General features: G+C 47.9%; 1 protein-coding gene across 1 annotated transcript in view; it reads right to left on the bottom strand.

Moving 5' to 3' along the window:
* Positions 1-21060, bottom strand: part of LOC121658134 (disintegrin and metalloproteinase domain-containing protein 19-like) — a 32631-nt gene that overhangs the window by 11305 nt on the left and 266 nt on the right. Inside the window, exons 2-11 of the mRNA XM_042014646.1 lie at positions 20785-20864; positions 17512-17582; positions 7920-7998; positions 6822-6898; positions 5078-5270; positions 4572-4637; positions 3263-3334; positions 2276-2442; positions 1290-1374; positions 916-1055 (exon numbers count right to left, since the gene is read on the bottom strand). Coding sequence (XP_041870580.1) covers positions 916-1055; positions 1290-1374; positions 2276-2442; positions 3263-3334; positions 4572-4637; positions 5078-5270; positions 6822-6898; positions 7920-7998; positions 17512-17582; positions 20785-20864 — 1030 coding nt within the window. The remainder of the gene's footprint in view (positions 1-915; positions 1056-1289; positions 1375-2275; positions 2443-3262; positions 3335-4571; positions 4638-5077; positions 5271-6821; positions 6899-7919; positions 7999-17511; positions 17583-20784; positions 20865-21060) is intronic.

Genomic DNA, 21060 nt, shown 5'->3' with positions numbered 1-21060 from the left:
ATATAATTGCCTTACAAAATAAACTTTATAGAACCAAAATATGTTGAGTTACATTTGACTGTAGTTGCTGACAAGCATGGCTCTCCTTACCTCCTCAATATTGGAGCTGTGGCTTATTCCTAACTGCTTAAACAAGCCTAAGAGTCCAGCACTCAGCCTGTGAGCCTACCTGCTAAAAATAATGTTTAATTTTTCCTATCTACCACCTCATTTTGAAGAATGTGAATATTTTTTGTGACATGAATTATTAATTTCTGTTGCTACAATGCCTGTGCACTCCATGTGTGGCTGTGCATGTGTGTGGATGTTGTGTGCTCTACTTGCATGCCACTATGCTTTCATTTCTCACCCAAATGGCTTTCCTTGGAGGAAATGATGCATATAAAAGAAGATGTCTATGAAAGAAAAAAATCTGTTCAAACAGAGGAAGGCTGGAGAAAATGGTGAATGTGGCTTTAAGTGAAGGCATTCATCTGGCATATTTCGTGACTGAATTGTAGAAATTGTTATGTTTCCTCATCCAAAATGAGATTTTTAATTCCTATGGGCTTCTAGAGCCACTCTTGCTTCCCCTTTCTCTCAAAGACTTCTTTCCTGTTAAACACAGGCTCTCAGAAACCAAGCAGTATTTTTTAGAAAAGGGAACAGGAGAATTTTCCTCTTGCCAGATAGTTCAGAGCTCCACTTCTAAATTACCTAGAGCCAGTCTCAGGCAAGAATCAGTTCCTTGGGAATTAGGAAATTGCTACTGCTCCATGCCCCAGGGTTTGTCCAGCAATATTTTCTCTATAAACACTGACTCCAGCAGGCAGCAACGAACCCACTTTCACTCTACATTTCTGGTTCTTACTCCACCAAGGCTCTTGTAACAAAGCACTTCGCATTCCTCCCTGAGCCCATGCAAGAGGAACTCACCCAGTTGCAGAAGCCATGATGCAGCCCCCATCTGCTGCAGGGGTGGTACAGCAGCCAGCAGAATCGTGATTCATGCCAAAGTTGTGTCCCATCTCGTGAGCAATGGTAGCAGCAACACCAATGGCATTATCAGAGTGATCCTGTGCAAGGTCAAAGAGGCACGTCAGCATTTTACCTGTGCGCCTCTGAGTCAATGGGGTGAGTGGCATTTCTCATTAGTACATGTAGAAAACATCTATGAAGGCATTCCTGCCTATAAGCAGGTGAGTGGAGAACTTCACAGGAAGTATTTTCTTCCTGGGCTTTAGGACGCCTCTATCCTAGGTATTCACTGCTGGCAAGAAACTTTATATTAGGTACTGGCAATTACTTACCATGTTTACTCCTCCTGACTGGAAATCAGAGCACATGGCCATCACGGGAGCCAAGCCTACCGTGGTACCTTTGAAGGGCACACCCCTAAAATCAACCCAGAAAGAGCATGAAATGGCACTGAGGCACTCGGGAAGGCAGGCAGAGAAATGCACCCTGCAGTGCACAGCGTCTTACACAGTGTCAGGGGGACACATTGCCTTTATAATATCTTCCAGCACAGGACATCATAGCAGAGCTACAAAGCCTTAAGGTCTGTTTATCTTGGACTGCTGCTCTGCTTTATGGGCCAGCCAGACAATCCTATTTCTTATAATGGCTTGGTTCCAAAAAGTGCTCCTGCTGAGCTTTGCAACAAGCACAGAAAAGACTATATCTGGATCCTTGGTTGAGTTTTGTTTGTGAATACTTAATTTACCATAAGCCTGATATTTGCCAGCTTGGGATTCAGGGACTTAAGAGAGTAGTAGGCAACACCTCTGAGGTGCAGCCATGCTCTGCTCCTGCCTCTGAGCTGGAATGCTACACCACCCTGACAGCATCTCTGAAATGGGAGCCCTGGAAATTGTGCTCAGGACATGACCAGGTGGAGAGGAAATACAGTAATGTTAAGGGGAAAAAAAAACCCAACCAAAGAAAACAAGGGAAAAGGCATAGTATCTCTGCATTTCAGTCCTACAGGTCCTCCTACTCATCCTGGTGGATGAGTTTCCATGGAAGAGGTAAGGGGATCTGAGAACTGCTGCAAATTTTTCTTCCAATGCCATCTGCATTGCCAGCCAGGCTACTGGCCCTGACGAGATCAGTGGGCCACCAGCCACAGGCCATCCCCAGCTGGGTCCCAGCACCAGGGCTCTGTGTGTCAGTGGGATGGGTTAGGAATGAATGCTTTCCACAAAGCCACTTTGAATCTCGGAAGGACATCATGGTACAAACTGATTTCCCACCCACCCAAGCCACTTGCCAGAAACAGGAGGAATGAGCTTACGTGATTAGTTGGGCATTATCATGTTTTCTGTGCAGCCTCTCTTTGCTACTCCAGGCCAGAAAGGACTTGAGGGTGGAGTAGGGATTCTCTGTTACATCACATTTATTCCCGTAATTCCAGATCTCCAGCCCCACCAAGGCAATCCGGATATTTAAGGCCCTGTAAAACTAAGGTACAGAAAAGAAAAGAGATGATAAAATAAGCACCATGAAGTTATTTTACTGTGTTTTAAATCTTGCATATATCCTGCTAATTGCTACTAGAGATCCACGTGTCCAGAGCAGATGCTCCCTCTGGAAATGCATTTCAGCTTGGTGCTGAGCCCTGCAGACAGAAGTGTGCAACCACCACAAACCTAAACTCAGCTGAAATAGAGACGTTGAACTTTCATTTTTGAAAATGAGAAAGACATAATCTAGAGAAACAAAGACTGGAGACTGACATCATGTTTCATCTTCTGTTATGTTAAAATTCCTGAAAACAGTAAGGGAGTAACCTTCTGCCCATGTCAAGTACAAACAGAAGCATTCATAGGTAGCAGGGTGAAGGGAGTGGTGGAAGGAGTTCAAGGGGAGCAGAAAGGGAGTAGATCTGAAAAGCAGGAACTTTTACTTCAGCAGCACTAGGTACCACTGCAGGGATGACTTCAGACGGCTCCTTCCAGCTCCACTCCCCAGGTTTTCTACCTTTTCAAGTGAATACCTCAGTCCCTTCTCAAAGAGCATTACTTAGGTTACAGTTTTTACAGAGATGTAGTAAAACACAAGATGCTCGTGCTGGCTCCAAAGCAAGGAATGGAGATCCCCCCACCCTGTTCTGGATTTGCAACAACACAATTGTTTGGCAGGTGCTCTCCTCAACTCACTGGGGAGAACTGCCAAAACATTATTCTCTCCCCCAAAAAGCCAGCCTTCCTCTGGCCCAACTAATTCTCATATTTCATGATCTGGGCCTTGCTTTCGTCCTTCCACACACCCCCAATCTCACCTTATCTACGTAATTAGCAGCCTCCACTAATTTAAGCTTTGTTGCTTCGATGCTGAAGCGATGTTTCTGAAACTGAACAAAATGAACATGTCAGGCAGCACAAAGGCAACTACAAAGAGCTGAAATGTGTTAAAACAAGCCACATTATTCTGGAAATAAGAAGGGTATTATGAAGTGAAGTCTCCCTGCACTGCACATCTGATTAGAAGCCCACCTGTACGTGTATATTCAGAATTCATCCCTGGCACCCCATGGCAGTGATGCTATTCAAGTGGTGGCACAGTGGAGCAACCCAAACTTATCGGTGCCCCCAGAGCCAGGGGCTGGCAAAGAACTGGCAAATGTGCCAGGTAAAATGTGTGATAACAGGACTTCATGTCTGAGGTCAAGGCTGCTGGAGCTCTCATCACATCTCACTCATCCAACCAATTTGCCTATTTAAACCATCTGGCAATGAATGAGTTAATTTTAGCAAACTGGTTGGTTCAAAGGGTTAAAGTGGCAAAATGTTCAGATTTTTGTTTAACAGATGACAAAACCTGGGGCTTTTCTTCTAATGAGGGACAGAGCAAAGAAAGGGCAGTTAACAACAGCACCGTGAGGCTCTGTCCCAGTTTGTCTGATCAAACGGTGAACAACATATGGCAGTTCCTGGGTATTATGTGTATCTCAGTATCCCTGGTGTCCTGCTGCCTAACAGAGAAACCAAAATAGGTTCTGCCTCTTTAGTTTTGTTCAGAATAAATTATAGCCCAGAGCACTATGTGGTTTTCCCTACTGGAGTTTCAAGTTGTAAATCATGGATAGGACCAGCCTGGCTCCCGTCTGTGCTGGAGATTAAACAATCAGTAAAACACTGTGTGGTTTGCACTGTCAGTGTGTCTGGCCTGCTGTCCAGGCTGGGGATGGGGGAGGGATTGCTGGCTTCAGTCAGCTTCTTCCAGACCTATTCTGTGATCTGGAGACTTAAAAATGTCTATTTATATATCTGCTACCAGCTCAGAGCAGAGCATAATCACAGTTATCTTCTCTAGAGATTAAGTGTACTGCAGTTAGAAGCACATCACTCCTGGAAACCCCCAAATTTCCCTGTTCTGAAGGCAGACTCTCCCAGCCATAATTAGGACTGAACACTGCTACCTTGCTACCTTCAGCCCTCACCCAAATCACAACCTGTATCTCTCCCTTGGCCAACAGTGGCTGCCAGGACAAGAGACCAAGACACAGCTCTCCCTGCCCCAGGAGATGCTGCAGGTGAGATGCTCTGTGCCCAGTGCTCTGCAGGTATGAATACAATCCCATTTCTTACCTCAGCATAATCAGCCACGAGCAGGAGCTCCACGTACTTCGTGGCCTGCAGAGTGTCCCGTTTCACCTGCAGCAGCAGCCACACAGGTTATTGGGTTATTCCCCCAATATTCCCCAAGAAACTCTTCACAAAACATTTTTACAGGCCATTTTTCCCAGTTTGTTTCTCACTGGCCATTCACCCCACCCCATCACACACAGGGACCTCCAAATGTGATTGATTTAGAGCAACCAAGGTCAGTATAGCTACAGCAAGTGCCCACATGCCTGTCCTCCACTCACCTTTTGTTCCTATATCGAATGTAGGAACAGCTACAGCCCACCACAGTCCCCAACACTCATTTATTTCTCTGCTGGAGCCACTATTTCACAATCAGCTTGTTACAAACCCCCTTAAATATTCTCCTTTATTTCACTTTCTGAGCTGTGCTCCTAGAGAACAGCAGGGCTGGGAACAGGTGGGATATTTGGAGCATCATGCACAGACCCAGGCTGAGCCCCGCTCACCCTCTGGCCTGGTGCTTTCATCCCAGTTGTAAAGTCCCTGAGCCAATCTTCAGCTGCATCCCCAGTGCCCTGGTAGGCACAGGCTCCTCTCTTCAACCTCAGGTTGTCCACCCTGTAAATCAAGTGCTGGTCTGGGCTGTTGGGAGCTGGCTCCAAGACATAGCTGGAATTGCTGCTCAATACGATGAGTCCTCTGTTGAAACGGGAAGCAATAAAAGGGAAAGTTAATTACTAACACAGCAACTGGAGACAAATCCTTCTGCTGCTGCTGAGCTCCCATCTGACTCTGGCAAGACACTTATCCTTACCAGGCCAGTCAGTTCATTAATAAAAAGGGTGGGGATATTTTGAGTTCAGAGGGGGAAATCCCTGAGCTTCCATATATTAAAATCCATTCAGTGGGCCTCAGACATTGAGGGGCTATTGGAGCATGTGCTGCAACTTGAGAAGTTTAACATGCTTTTCTTTTAGGGGCAATGTAAGCTTTTCAACCGATAGAAGAAATGTGCCTTTAACAGAACGGACCTGAAAAATGTGAAGACTTTGTTTGTCAACAGGAAAAACAGAGTTCTCTCTGGGTCATGCACATAACCAGATGGTCCTGGTTTTCTCAATGAGCATCTTACAGGCAGCAGAGCTGGAAATCCGTGTGTGATGCCCTCTAGAAGATGTGTGGCTTGATGGGCACCACCCATGCCATGCAGGCTCAGAGTGAGAACAGCCACGTGTGCTCATCTCCTGTGCCTCCCCAGCAGTTAGAAAAGGTAACAAGGAGTTGCCAGCAGACAGTGATGGCTCAGGGGTGCAGGAAGGCTCTGCACAGGCACACTGAACATCTCTGTCCCTCTGGAGTTGGAAGGCAGGGCCTAGGAAAACACAGGCTGGCAGAAGCATGGCACACCTGCGACTGCTTTTGCTTTTGGAGTATTTATTGCAAGCTACAGGTGGCTGCACTGTCCTGTTTATCTCACTGGGCCCTTTGGCTACACTCACTAAGATGTCTCAGGTTTGCTTTGGCAGGGGCTGTTTCCTGGCTGGAGCCAGTCCCATCAGGCTCCAGAGCAGATGACCACTAATGTCAATAAAGCCCGTGTGATGTTTTGGAAACAAACTCTGAGCTGGTGTAAATGAATGCAGCTCCTTGGTCACCACAAACTGCTTCATTTAGTCCTGGCTGAGGATACAGACCCCCTTTTCCAGCCAAAGACCCCATTACTCTCAAAGTAAAGGTTTCACACACACAGCCCTGGCACCACCTGGGGAGAAAGCAGACAAGGCTGACAACCCAGGAGAGAGCTCAGACTTGAAGACTTTGCCCCAAAACACACACAAATTGCCAGCTGTGAGAGACTGGGAGAAGGTTTCTGCACTAGTGCAGAGCGTTGGGCTGGAACGTGGTGAGTCCTGTCCCTGTCTGTGACAGATGCAGCCCTGAGCCTCTAACAAGAGTCTTTTGCTTCAGTGGACTCTTGAGTTAAACTCACTCATAGCCCCAGTCCACACTGCCAGCACACAGCGTCCCAGAAGGGGAACAGGGCTGCTTAGGAGGCCACGGCTACTAACGATTCCCCAGTTTCTGCCTTTTCCCTAACATGCCCCTTTTTATGCCCAGGCTGGGTGCCTTTGAGAGCAGGTCTATCCACAGGCTGCTGGGAGCAGAGCTCGGGTGGCAGCACGGGAGCAGAGGCATTCCCAGAGGCATTCCCAGAGGCATTCCCAGATTCGCGCATCTCCAGGCACTCACCGCAGCCCCCGGCATGTGCTGAGCGTGACGCTGGAGTGCTCCCAGCCCCGCACGACCCCGTGGTAAAAGCAGTGGTCCTGGAAGGCAGAGGGAGGCAGGGTTGGCGGTGCAGATTTGGGATGGACGTGGGACATGTGCTATTTTTAGGCGTCGCTGAGTCCCGTGCGAGCGCTGCCGGCACTCCGGTAATTGTTCCCTTTCCGCTGCATTTGGCAGCTGATTATCACCGCTAAATCTCTGTGACTCTGCAGCGAAATTTGGCCTTTCAGCTGCCATGCGCTGCCTGTGCCAGAGCATCAAGCAGCTCCTTGTTGCCAGTAAAAACGGAGAGCTTTGAATCCCCAAGGAAACGACTCGGATGGCTGCAGCTTTAGGGCCGACCCAAAGCTTTCTGCCTGTAACAGGAGCTGCCCATCGATGGCAGCTGGCCCTGGGTCAGGCCCCAAGGGATGTGGCTTCAGCCCTAGAGAGGGTGATACCGTGGGCAGTGGGGAAGCCCCCGTCTCAGGGCTGCTGCTGAGACAAAGGCAGCCTCTGGCTGGGACAAGGAGGCTTTGGGGCAGAAACGCCAACATATTCATTACATCCCTTCCCCTCACCCCGGGGCAGCAGTAGGAAAGATGATCTCATGGGGATTTTATCTCTTATTTTTGCTTTGTGACCAATGCATATCTTTGTGCTGCTGCAGCACAGCCAGCCAAGCCTGCGTGAGATCAGTAATTTATGGGTTTTTACTGAACAGGAGCTTATAGGGGCTGCTTTTCCCAAAGGCTGGGAAGGTGCCCGGCATGGGGAACCTGGTGGCAAAACTAAAAGCAAGGGGTGAGCAGTGTGAGGAATAAACAATTCCCCAGCACCCAGAGAGAGGGGAGCAATGCTGGCGGCTGACCTTGGCTCTCATAACAGAGCTTGGGCAAAACAGAAAGATGTTTTTACCATTTTTGGGGGATGGAGCAGCTTTCCCACTGGAACATTGCAGATCAGAAAGCTGGACTTCCCTCGCCTTTAGCTTAAAGCTGTAGGGATCTGTGCCCTCAAATAAAAAGGCTCCGTAGGAAGATGTTCACCTGCTTCTCCAAGTCTGATCTTGGCACTCACCGTGTGGGTCAGGGGGGTGCTCTGGGCTTGGCCAGTCTGGCTGTAGTGGGTCTCGATGTAGCCTGGTGCAAAGAGGTTTCTGCAGACACAGTGGAGGGGGTGAAAAAAAAGTAAATTAAAAAATAAAGATGGTAAGACCTTTATTTTTATCTGGAGTTCTTTTTTTAGGGGTGCTGGAAAACCAGCTAGATCCAGCTCTTTCTGAAGTCAGTGTAAATATCCCTGCTGCTGTGAACCGCTGTTGTGGATTTGGGGCAGTCAGTGTTTTCTACCCTTAGTGTGAAACCAACTGCAACACCCCGAGAGGGCAGGTGAGAGACAGGGATTCATAGGACACCAGCTGTGCTCTATCTCTGCACTCTGCTCTCAGCATGCCCCTCCTGCCAGGCACTTGTTCCAGGAGCAGTGGCAGCTCCTGGTGGCCCAGGAGCCATGGGATCCATGGCAGGAGCATCACCACGGGCTCTGCTGCCTGTGCAGAGCACACTGTGATGGCAGAGGGTCAGAAGGTGGGAGCACAGCTGACCTTGCCACATCTATCTCTCCACTGCCCTGGCAGGAGCTGAGCACTTCTCCTGGAGCATATCCGCTCCCGGGAGGGCCCCACAAGCCATCTAAGTGCTCTTTCAAGCCATTTATTAAATTAAAACAATCACAGAGAGCCTGTCCCTGAGTTTAATTAGGCACCAAGATCCAATTCCAACAGCTGCAAGTGAACAACTCAATTTTTACATGAGGGCTTTTAAAGACCCCGTATCCCAGCCTCATCACTGACCCTTAATGGGTACAAGTCTCTGTGCAGTTTTCTTTCTGTTGCCAAGTTATGCCCCAGATATACTGGGATTAGATTCAAAGCACCAAGTCCAGCCTAGCAAACACTGCACAGGCCAGTTCAGGACACATCTGGGCGCTGGTGTGAGTCCTCAGCTCAAACCCAGACTGTCTCCACTGCCCATTTCTGAGTACAGTCATAAACCAATCTGCATCTGCATTTCAACTGCTGCCCAGAAGCCGGTTCACATCTTTGTTATAGGAAAATGCTGATTCCCCAATTTGAATTTGTTCATGTCATCCCCATGTACACAATATTCTCCCTGTCTTCAACCCAGGATCAGACCAAAAGTCTATAAAAGGAGCTCCTGTGCACTGAATAGAAAGCATTTTGATTTTGTTCCAGAGGAAACAGCCTTCTCCTTCTTTTTAAACATCTGCATTTGCTAAACAGTGATGTAAAAAAGTACAGCAAGTCAAAATCCAGGCCAAACCAAGAAGGTCATATCCTGTGTCCATCTCAGCAGCCATATAATGTAGGCTTAAAGCAGTTTTTAAAAACAAGAGTTCGACTTGCAAAAATTTGGAGAAGGATCACAGAACATACCCTAGTGATGAAACACAATCCTGCAGCAACCCCACAGCGCTGTCAGGCCACCAAAGTGCCACAGTTGCCATCCATGAGGAGGCCACACACATCCTGGGCAGTGTGTTGTCAGATGCAGCTGCAGCTCGATCCCTTTGCATCCCTGTTTAAAGCATGTCATGCACCAGGTTTTAGAACTAAACTGCTAGAAAGAAAGAAAAAAAATGTTTCCTTCTATTCTTTGCCTGATTTCTTTAAGCTGGATGAAAAAAGCTGTATCACAAGCAAACACAAAGATTTTTCCATCTGCCTTGGCTTTTGGTACCTGGCAGTCAGATCTTACCAACCTTGAAAGCATCTCTGTTTAAAAAAGGGACTGGGTGCCTGTGATATCTAATTAAATTACATCAAAACAACATGAAACGAAACCTTTTATCAGTGTTTGAAAGTGCTTCACCCACCTGGCATCCAAAGGCTCAGACAGCTGAACAAGTACCCACAGCTTAACCACAAACAACTGTGCCACTGTTGCATTTGATAGCATCTGATGTCAGGAAAACAGCAGCTTTTATCTCCACTTTTAAAGTTCAGCATAGCCCAGAAAAGCTCATTTTGTCTCTTTCTGATGTGTTTTTATCACTAAATGCTGTCAGCGACCCGAAGGCAAGGTTGCTGTGTTCAGCTGTCCCAGGTCTGTAAACCCAAGATAAGCAACATCCCACAGAACATAATTCCCTTCATCTCCCTGACTGCAGCATCTTGCTCAGCAAGGGTGCAAGAAACAAATATTTAATCAACAGATTGCATCAACTCGCAGGAAATTGCCTTGAGCAATGCTCTGGCAGGTATCTGGTCTGTGTCAGGGCAGACAGTAAAGCAGTGTGATCTGCCCTGTGCTGTTAAACCGGGCACCAGCCCGTGGGTTTCCAGTAGCTGAGGCTTCGCACAGCCTGCTTGTTTCATTCCCAAACAAGCACGCTTGTGTTTTCCTCCCGCTCCTTTATTCTTGGAAAGCATTAGCTATGAATAGCCACTTGATCTCCCCTTCAGCATCGCCCATGAGGCTCCTCAGAGCTGTGACTCCTGCCCAGCCCCGGTGCTGAGCACCAGAGCCCAGGTTCCAGGGCACAGGATGAGGCCACACAGCACAGGGGGTGTGCATGTCCCTTCCTACTTGCACACTCAGGCTACAGCCCCTTCTAGAGTGGATTAAGGAGCTCTGTCTGAATTTTTAGGGACACTTACACAGCTGCTGAGCTGAGAGCCTGTGGCATCTCCATGTTACAACTGCCAAGCGTCTCTCCACCAGTTGACTCTTACTCTACACCACAGGGTCCCTAAGAAAAGTCCAGTTTCTTGCTCTGAGCATGAAACAGTCCTATTTTGAAGACAGTACCCAGCCTTAATGCAGGGGGGCCCTGGGGCTCTTGCAGCGCTGCCAGAAAGGGCTCTCACAGGGGATTGCACAGGGTGTGGTGGGCAGTGAGGAAAGAGGAAATAAAAAAGGACGTCTTGCAACACCCTTGGTGTCTTATTTTGAGCCTGTAAAATTTCATTCCCAGCCCAACTCACTTCTTTAGCAAGCACCAAGCTTTCCACCAAACTGTAAATAAACAGCAAACAAACCTTGCCACCAAGAGTGCACCAGAGTTGTCAGCCAGTCTTGACTCTCTTTTCCATGTGTACCAGTTGCTGGATAAACAGCAGAGAGACACCCATACCCCAAAACCTTATCTGCCATCATTTCAGGACAACATCCCTGCCTGGCTAAACAGCTGATTCCAGGGGAGCTCAGCCCTGCAAAGCACTGATAGAAGTACATCACCATTTCCAGAGGAACACAGAGTTCACCTCTGTGCTGGAGAAGGAAAATCTGGAAAAAGCAGCACAATGTGATTCTTTCTTCTCAGTTACATTACATGCCTCAGTGACCACTTCTCCAGCACCTCACACTGAAGCTGCAAAAGTCTGGATGCAAAATAACATCACTCAAAGGCTTCTGAGATCCAGTCAGGCAGCTGGCAGATCGCTAGCACACATCATCTTCCTAAAAGGCAGCACAGAGCGTCTCATTAGAGGAGTTATCAGCATGAAGAATTGATGAAGTCAGAGAAAAAGCTGGTTTGGGATGGGAGTACCCTCCTTTGCTAAAGCTCAATAGCAGCTGCAGCCGGTTTGAGGCCAGGGAAAGCTGCACACGAGCACTTGGGATGTTCTAGAGAGGCCTCACACCTTTTCAACAGGGACCAGCTTTCAGCAAGGTCAGTCATTCCCCAAGATCCAGCTCAGCCTCCAAGCTCAGGGTGGAATAGCCTGCTCTTGGTAGGATTTGTTCCCCAGAAAGCCTTGGGAGCCGGGTTAAATACAAGTGAGGAAGCCAAACGAAGGGAGAGTGGCTCGGTGCCATAATGTACAGATGGCCTGAGCCGGTTCCTGCTGATGGCTGTCGTGGAGCAGTCCTGGTCCTGCTCCAGCCTGTCAATGATATCATTGTTTGACACAAAGCCCTCCTTCCTGTTCTGCTCCCTGGAAGGGCCCTGCATGCAGAGCTGACAGCACAGAGCAGCCTGGCTCTGCTGGGATGCCGTGCCAGGGAGGTCACATACCTCACTCATGAACTGAGATGGCTCTCAACAGGAGAGGCAGGCTGAAGGCACGGTGCAAACCCAGCTCTCTCGGCAGGCAGCTGCCCCTGTGGCACTTGGGGATGGGGAAAGGATGTGGATTTCAGTTCTTCTGGCCACTGCTGAGGAGCAGAGAAGCAGCTGGGGGAAGAGGGGATGCACAGCACACCCAAACACTCCCAAAAACAGCAGAAGGAAAGTTGGGACCCTGCATGACTATGTCCTCTTGGGGGAGTGCACATTTCCCAGCTGCTCTACAGAACCTCACCCCTATTTTCCTGATAATAGGAACAGTTTTGCCTGTAAAACATCACTTGCTAGCACAAGTCTAAGAGGAGCTCAGGTCCCTCCATCCCAGGGGACTGCCATGAACACATTCAGTTGCACCAGCCTGGGATCACCCACAGGCACCCAGAGTGCCCCAGCAGCATCCTGACACTCTTGCTAATTAGAGCAAGAAGGACTTTTAATAATTTGGTCCCATCAGCAGCCTTGCTTGGATTCATTTTACAGAGGGGCTAGTCTAGATGGACAGCTTCCAATTTAGAAACAAACAGCAGTATCTAGGAGATGGACATGGTTTTTATTTCCTCCCAAAAAACAAAAGCCAAATCGTCCATGAAGCTCTCACGAGAAACATTGACATTGATTTTTCAGTCATGGGACCAAGAAAAGTGAAGCCTGCAGACTCTTACATGTCTTTCCCTGTCCCTTTCCTCAAATCACAATAAATCTGTCCAGCCAGGCTGCCAGCATCTGGGGGTGGAGGGAATTGATTTTCCCAAGAAACCTGAGACATCAGATTTCCATCTACAATTTGTGGTCCCACTCCATTGCCTCTCAACAGGATCCAAGTAGGGTAAGAAGGGGAATGTGAACTCTTGCCTCTCAGTCACTTAAATATTCCCTAAAGCCAGAATTTATTATCAAAACCTGAAGTGGCCCCATCTTGAACACCACCAACACATGACTCATGACAACACAAGCAGGCAGGCCTGCTTTCCATATCCACCACTAGTGGGAAATGGGAGATTTCAAGCCTCTGGAATATTGCAGTCAAAACCTGGCACTTCATAAAACCAATGAAATCCAATTTTTTTTTCTTGGTGAGTTCCATCCAGATGAGTCCTGGAGCTCTTAAGCTCCCTTCCTCTAGAGCTTTTGCTAAGAACATATTTATTGTGTAAACACAGCAGTTTGGAAGGAAAAAGTGGCTTCCCATCTATTGAGGTGGAACCAAACAAGCCATTTGTAAGGCCTGGGAAAGCATCACAGACTAAAGACTCTCCATCCCCTTCTCCCACCAACACCATCCGTGACATTCACTGTGTAAATTATGTTACCCAAGCGAGATCTGTCACATAGACCCTTGGCTTACCAATAGGAACCACAAAGGTTGCCCAGGGAGGAAAAAGGAAATAAAATAATGAGTCAGTGCACAGAGGATTTAAAAGGCTTCATTTCCTGGTCTCTTCCTCTCTGCCCCACACAGAGGAATCACTGAATATCCCAAGGGAATCAGGAGGCTGAAAAGCAGCTGTGGCTTTCCAGGTCCCACCCCTGTTTTTCTGATGATTCCAAGAGACAGTAGAGCAGGATAAACTCAGTTTCCCTCCTTTGCATGACCCTTAACCCCTGCCCATGAAGGAAGCCCATTAGACACTGATGATGTGTAGCCCATCAGTGGAATAATCTCATATATCCTTCCTGCTCAGAAACAGGCAGCAACTTCCTCACTCAGTTGGTAGGAGAGGTCCTGGAAATGTGCAAAAGCAGGAAACACTGAAATACAAGTGACACACAGATCTTTTACTGCACCACTGAGAGCACCAGGCAGGGCAGGACTGCCTGTCACCTACCCAGTGATACTGCTCCCTGTCAGAGTGGCCTGAAAACAACTTTCTGATGGCTCCACAGGTCAGACCACATGAGCTCTGGACCTCCTTTGCTGTGTCCTCAGCCAGCTGCTGCACATCTCCCCTGGGGCTCTGCCACCCACTGCAGTGGCCAGAATAAGGAGCCGAAACAAACAGCCCCAGGCTGTCCCAGGGACACCCCCTGGAGCAGCCTCCACTACCCTTGGCAGCTGAGAGGAGAGGAGAGGAGAGGAGAGGAGAGGAGAGGAGAGGAGAGGAGAGGAGAGGAGAGGAGAGGAGAGGAGAGGAGAGGAGAGGAGAGGAGAGGAGAGGAGAGGTCTTTTTGCTCCCTTTCCTTCACTGAGGTGAGAAGACAAATTCCATGCAGGTTTCTGCTGTGGAAATGGGAGCTCTCCACTAAGAAGAGACTCACACCAGGCAGTGCTGCCACACACATTGAGAGGCTCTCAGCCTCACCCTGCTTGGCTCAAAGCTGCTTTTTATTAACAAATGCAAATGCCTTTTAAAAAAAAGTCACTTTTCATCCAAGGTTTGCAACTCAGATTCTTCCGCTCCTAAGCCCCAGCCAAATTTAAAGCTGCTTTATAGGCAACTCTCCATATATTTGTTGTTTGTGCAGCTTTGAGCTTTCCAATCCCACAGCTGCAGGACATGGTTTTGAGTCGTTTAAAACAAGCCTGAATCGTTTGAGGGATATATTTATCATTATTCTGAAATGTTAATGTGTCATGAACTCTGCTTGAAACTCCAGCATGCTTCTGACTTCTTATCAAACTTCTGAACAGGAAATAATGCAATATTATGTTAACTGCTAATGCAATAACTGTATTCACAAATATATGAAGCCCAAATGCAGATGTGTGATGAGCTTATTACAAAACACGGGGTTGGGCCCAGCTCTGAAGCAAGATATGCAATAAATTCTGTGTTTCACCTCTGTGGATGAACACAATGTCCTTTTCACATGGAATATGAAATTGAATGGTGTGTACATTTCTTCCACATATTGAAACTGGAGTGTTTCTTCCAAAGCTAGTGCATCCCTAACAAAGTACAGATCATAACACTTCCCCACTTTTCAAAGCAATTTTATCAGTTGTCTCTCCATAAAGAGAGTGGGGAATGTGTGATGAGGCTGCCTAATCCACCAAGACCATCACCTGAAGCAGTTTCAGAGGCCCGGCACATCTGCTCTCTAGTTTTGGATAAATCATATCCCAACCAAACCCAAATTATGCCAATCATTTCATGCTTTCCTTGAACGATGGGAGTCTGGGATGTGGATACAAGAGTAAAACGTGGGCCAGGCGAGTGCACTCACATCCCTGCGCTGAGCCCAGGGACAGAGGGGGAGCACAGCACCAACCTCAGCAGCAAAGCTGGTTCCCAAAGGCTCCTCTAAATTGGAGCAATTAAATGACCCAGTACTTTGAGGCTTATTTGAATTTAAAAAGCCTCAAGTACCTTCCCTGAAGTTGCAGTTCTCTTACACCCACTTTCATGTGAATCCAAAACCTGGAGCTTACAGGCTTTGGACAGCTTTGAAGGGACACTTCCCACTCGGGAGACTTCCCTTTCTCTCCTGCTGCTCGGGCAACAGAAGAAGTCCTGGATGCTGCAGCTACTCAGGAGCCCAAACCTCAGCCAGAACCTCAGCCTCCCCTGTAAGATAAGCAAGAGCAGTGATAAGCTCTTGGGTGCTGTGGAGCAATGCCAGGCTGGGAATGTGAGGGGCCAGGCTGGGCTCTGCCTCTCTCTTCAACAAGGAGAAGAGGTTTGCCTCTTCTAAAAGAGCACTCTAAAAAGTGCTCTGTGGATGCTGATAAATACACAGGGCTCCCAGGGCCTTCATCATTCCTCTTTTAATTCCTAATTTAAGTGCCAAAACTACTTCAGCACTTTCACAAGTCTCTGAAAAGTGGAACCTTTCCACTAATTGCATTTTGGGGGTTGTACCATCACCTTTCTTGAGCAAGGACTTGAGGCCGGGCAAGACTCCCACATGAAGCACTGCTCTCTGTGAATCACCTGCATTTTCCACAGAAAACAAAAATTAAAAATCTCCGAACCAGGTGCTGTGTTTCATCAGCACCAGTAAAGGAGATCCATCCTGCAGTGGAAGTGTGTGCACCCATTTCCAAGCCTGTGTGTATACATCTCAATGAATGAAAATGCATTTCAGGAAACAAACACAATAGAAACCTTCTATTATTATAACTCTGTTTACTAACACCAGCAATGGGTTTTTCTGTGCTGGAAATAGCACAGCACTGCTCCTGCGAGGCACCTGGAGCTTACATCATGGTGCTTGGAGCACAAATGCATCAACCCAGCAAGGATCCTTTCTCTGGCCAGCTTCAGCTGTGCCAGAAACATTCACTTTTGCATAGCAACTGCAGAATCAGCAAGACCTGACAGTCCTGGAAGGAGACTCCCAGCAGCATCAGTGGCTGTGCTGCCTCCCGGCTCAGCTCAGACCTGGCATGGTACCACTGTCATCAGCAGCAGCAATTTCTCCAGACAGGACTGACTTAGCAGTGCTTATGGTGCCTGGTCTTATTTTCCCTGCTGAAACCTGCTCAAACACACAGAATTTAGAGCTGTTTCTGTTTAGTTCTACACAGGTGCATGACTGCCCATGAAAAGCATTCAGTTTTTGCAGCACTGGAACTCTCAGCAGCTTTCGTGGCTTTTTACAGAGAACACCTCGTGGGAGGTACATGCCTTCTATCAGCCATCACATTCCAGGCTTTACTGCAGACAGTGACAAAAAAAAATCTGGTTTTCCCCCAAAACACCCTGAATATCATTTAGGTTTATGCCCTGCCATCAAAACTAATAAGATCTTCTGACACTTCACTCTTTCAGGAGGAAAGCTGAGTCCCCAATCTCTGTGGTTGGGATGTCCATAAAATACATTCAAAATATAACCAAGGTCATTAGTCCCAGGTTATTATTCCTACAGATTCTAGAAGACATCTGGTTGTATTTCCATAGATGATTTTTCATACCCATTTAAAAATAAACACTAACAGTGCAAGTGGACTGCTGAGCAAAGACGAGCTTCTTGCAGCTAAATTCCCAGCTGCTATTCCACCACTGGAAACTAAAGTACTCACAGGGCAGAGGGGCTCTGGAGTGGCCTCCAGACCAGAATCCTTCTCCCTACCTTAATCTCCTGCAGCTTCTGAATTCAATCTACGTCACACCCTGCGACAGCACACAGCATTGCTCTCACATGCCTGAGAGGAGGCTGCATTTCACTTAATGCAAAACCAATTTTTCAGTCGAGTTTAGCATGAAGGGCACTAATGGAATTGAAACTGTCAGATAATTTCTCCTAGGAAGCAGAGCAGGACCTCTTTGGATCACAGCAAATGAAATCCTCATTAGAGTCACACTGACTAAAGCACTGAGCCATTTGGTAAATAGGGAGTTCCATATCAGCAACATTTTCCAGTTAATGTAGGAAGAATTATGATGCAAAAGTAAGTTTACACACTGAGGGCCAGGTCACCATCTGGTTTTTTGCTGACAAAGCTCTGCTATAGTGTGCTGCTTGGATGATTAACATCTGAGGGGACTCAGAATAACCTTGAAATCCAGAGAAGGACTTCCTCATCCTGTCTTTATCAAAACCCTGTTGAAGTCAGTGGAGGTTTTCCTGTTGATCTCACTGTAATCCTTATTCATAATTTAAGTGGGATCACAGTGTGAGGCACAAGCACACTTACCTATTTTTCTCCAGTTCCAAGACGAGCTCCTGGCCTTCTGCCTTTACTGTAACTTCAGCTCGGAGTGGATGCTGTGTGCAAGAGAGAGGCTGCCTGTTACTCACACATCATAGTTATGAACACACCCACAAATACAAACTGCTCCCCTGGGAATTGCAGCTGACCTTAAAGCACCCCTTGCCTTCCTCCTACTTCAGACCTGGAGTGATGGGGAAGGGAAGGGATGTGCCACGGTGGCTCCCAGCTCCAGGCACGCTGCTGCATCCCACAGCACAGCTATGCAGAGCCAGGAAGCGGTACAGGCATCTGCTGGGATGCTGCACCTGAGCTAGAGACACCTCCTGGTGTCTCAGGAGAATAATGTGCTCAGATGAGGCAGCAAATCCTGGTGCTGGAGTGCTTGGAGGTTGGATGGGAAGGGCTCCCTGCACCCCCCTCTCCTGTAGACTGTGCTCAGCACCATATCATAGGACATCCCAGCTTGCCCCAGAGGCTGAAGAGTCAAATATCTGAGCTAGTTAACCAAAGCTTCCTTTGTTGTCACAGCAGAAAGACATTTTTAGGAGCCTATTTCAGGATGCGAGGAATCGCGCCTCTTCCAGAGATTTTCACATCGTTCCTTTACTCGCAGAAAGTGCCAGTAAAAGGCAGGCAACGGGGACCCTTGGATGCCTTCAGACTCCAGCCACTGCACAGACAGTATTTCACAGCTGTTGTTGTTTTAGTCCCAGGAAACCATGACAGCAGCTTTCTAGTGTGTTCAAGCACACGCCACAGCCCTGGTTTGCAACGTGCCTGCAGCTCCACAGCAGGACAGAGGACAGCTGCCTCCCCAAGGCCTGCTGGTTTGAACAGAATCCACCCCAGTTTCTTAGTGCAAGGGCAAATGTATACACTAACCCCAACATTTAAAAAACCCAAATCATTCCAGAGACTTAAAGCACAGACTAAGATTTTGAGAGGAGCAACTGGAAGAGGCTCTGAGGTCTGCAGTTTTACCTCCCTCAAAGTAGAACCACTGCGTAAAGTCAGCTTGGGATTTCCAAGTCTGAATGTTTTCTGGTAAAGAAACTGGATGAACAAATTCCCCAGAAGATAAATAACTCATATTAATATAACAATGCACTTTTTTCAGCTGGAAGAAAAAAAAAATCATGAGGGCTGGTGAAATTATTAAGCCATGGAGTTTTCTAAATCAGTGTTGGAGGAGACTTAGCAGAACAGAACACTGAAAGTGAAAGAAGGCAAGGCTGGCTGAATGGGGTGTTCTGTCAGCCCAGAGATATGCTCACTTGCCATTTCATCAAATACAAATATCTCTTTTCATCAGCTCCCTGCTCATATTCTGGGTTTTGCTCATCCTCCCTTCAGTTTCCAGGATGTGGCATCAGGCCCACGCAGATGATGCAAAACAAGTTAATACATTTAGGATATACAAGAAAGGATAATTGCAAGAGGCACAGTTCCATTTACCGAGTCACAGGTGCTCAGTTCATCTCAGGCTAGGTCTGTTTCACTCACTAACATGACAGCACTGGAGGTTGCCTCACCCATAGCTGAGGGTCTCCATCACCACAAAAGTCTCTTCACAAAGGTTGTGCAAATATCATTACTACTAATGTCTCCCTCCCTTCTCCTTCAGTAATCCCACTGCCTCAGAGTCCGTCAATTGCTGTGTAAATGAAATATCCCAGCTGTATATAAGCTTTGCTAACACTCATTTCAGAGCCAACAGGAACTTGCCTGAAACAAACCAAGTGTGACCCCTGAGACCCAGCAAATTTGTATAAGGGGAAATGCTCTCCAGATGTATTTGCATCACTATCAATAACAGAACCAAAACTTGCAGGCAGCATTGCAAGGGCATTTTAAAAAGAATTAAGATCACGAGAGAGTCATTGTAGAGTTTTTTGTGTGTAAGAGGACACAATAATAACTTTTAGAAAGTCTCATCATATGGAAAAGACCCATTAATAAATTCCCAAATAACACCACTACATTCAAGAAAAATGGCATGTCTCCATAATGCTGTAGCTTCCCTTTTTTTGGTTCACAATGTAAAAAACATACTCTGGAGTTCCCTTTTTTACTTAATCACACAACTGCAATTACTTCTTGATTGCAACAACACAAAGCCTGGGAAGGCTGAACTGTGTTTTGTGTTTGATGTTGTCAGGACCTCAGTGATTGTCAGAGTCTGGAGACGATTGACACATCACTTCATTCATCCATGTAACAGCAGCAGGGGTGAGATGTGTATTAACAGAGACACAGCTAAACCCACCTGAGCTGCTGGCTGGCTTTTCTTACCTCGCAAAGCACCCTCACAGCTGGGATTCCCAGAACCAGAGAATGGTTTGGGTTGGAAGGGACCCTAAAGATCATCTTGTTCCATCCCCATGCCATTGGGCTGGAACACCTTCCACTAGGAAAGATGGCTCCAAGCCCCATCCAACCTGGCCTTGCACACATCCAGGGACAGTGCATCCACAGCTTCTCTGGGCAACCTGTGCCAGGGCCTCGCCACCCTCACAGTCAAAAATTTCTTCCAAATATCTAATTTAAACCTGTCCTTTTTCAGTTTAAAGCCATTCTCCCTTGTTCTGTCACTCCATACCCTTGTAAAATGTCCCTTTCCAGCTCTCTTGCAGCTCTTTCAGGTGCTGAAAGGTGTGACAAGGTCTTTGCAGAGACTTCTCCAGGACGAACAACCCCAACTCTCTGAGTCTGTCTTCATAGGAGAGGTGTTCCAGTTCTTGGAGCATCTTCACTGCCCAACCCTGGCCTGGCTCCAACAGGTCTATGTCCTTCCTGTGCTGGGGATCCCAGACACAGCACTGCAGGTGGGGTCTCACCTGACCAGAGTAGAGGGTCAGAATCCTGTCCCTTGACCTGCTGGTCACAGTTATTTTGATGCAGCCCAGGACACAGGTGGCTTTCTGGGCTTATCTTCTCCTACAGCAGATTCTTCTATCCCTAAATGCCACTGATTGCATGGCCCCGCTCCCCTTTCACAGACATCGATCAGGTAGCTACAGACCGAGGCTTTAAGGCATGGCGGAGGGCAGGGTGAAAGCAGTTCCCAGAAGTGCCAGCCAGCTCACACAGCCTTTCCTGCGATCTGGAGGAGCTGTGGCAGCTCCTGGCTCATCCTCGCAGCTTCACAAACCCGAAACGCGCATCGCCAGGTGCTGTGCTACCCGCGACATCCCCCCTGCCCCGGAAAGGTAGGGCTGCAAACAAAGCAGAAACCAAGCGCTGGGCGCGACCTACCTTGGGGCTGCCGGAGCCACCCGGGGCTGCCCAGCGCGGCACCACCACCTCGGGCTGGAGCTGCACCTCAGCGGCCGCGGCTGCGGAGAACAAGAGGAGCGGCTCAGCACCTCCGGCCCCTCCGCACCCCGGCGTCAGACAGCACGAACCCGGGGCGGGAGAGGAGAGGGAGCTTTGCGCTGGTTGTGGAAAAGCAGGAGGATCCCCCATCCATCCATCCATCCATCCATCCATCCATCCATCCATCCATCCATCCATCCATCCATCCATCCATCC

Source organism: Corvus kubaryi, unplaced genomic scaffold (assembly GCF_017639235.1).
Source record: "Corvus kubaryi isolate FWS band 111438036 unplaced genomic scaffold, C.kubaryi_AGA036_p1.0 split2-37374, whole genome shotgun sequence".
Lineage (NCBI taxonomy): Eukaryota > Metazoa > Chordata > Aves > Passeriformes > Corvidae > Corvus > Corvus kubaryi.
This window is presented reverse-complemented; position numbering and strand designations above follow the sequence as displayed.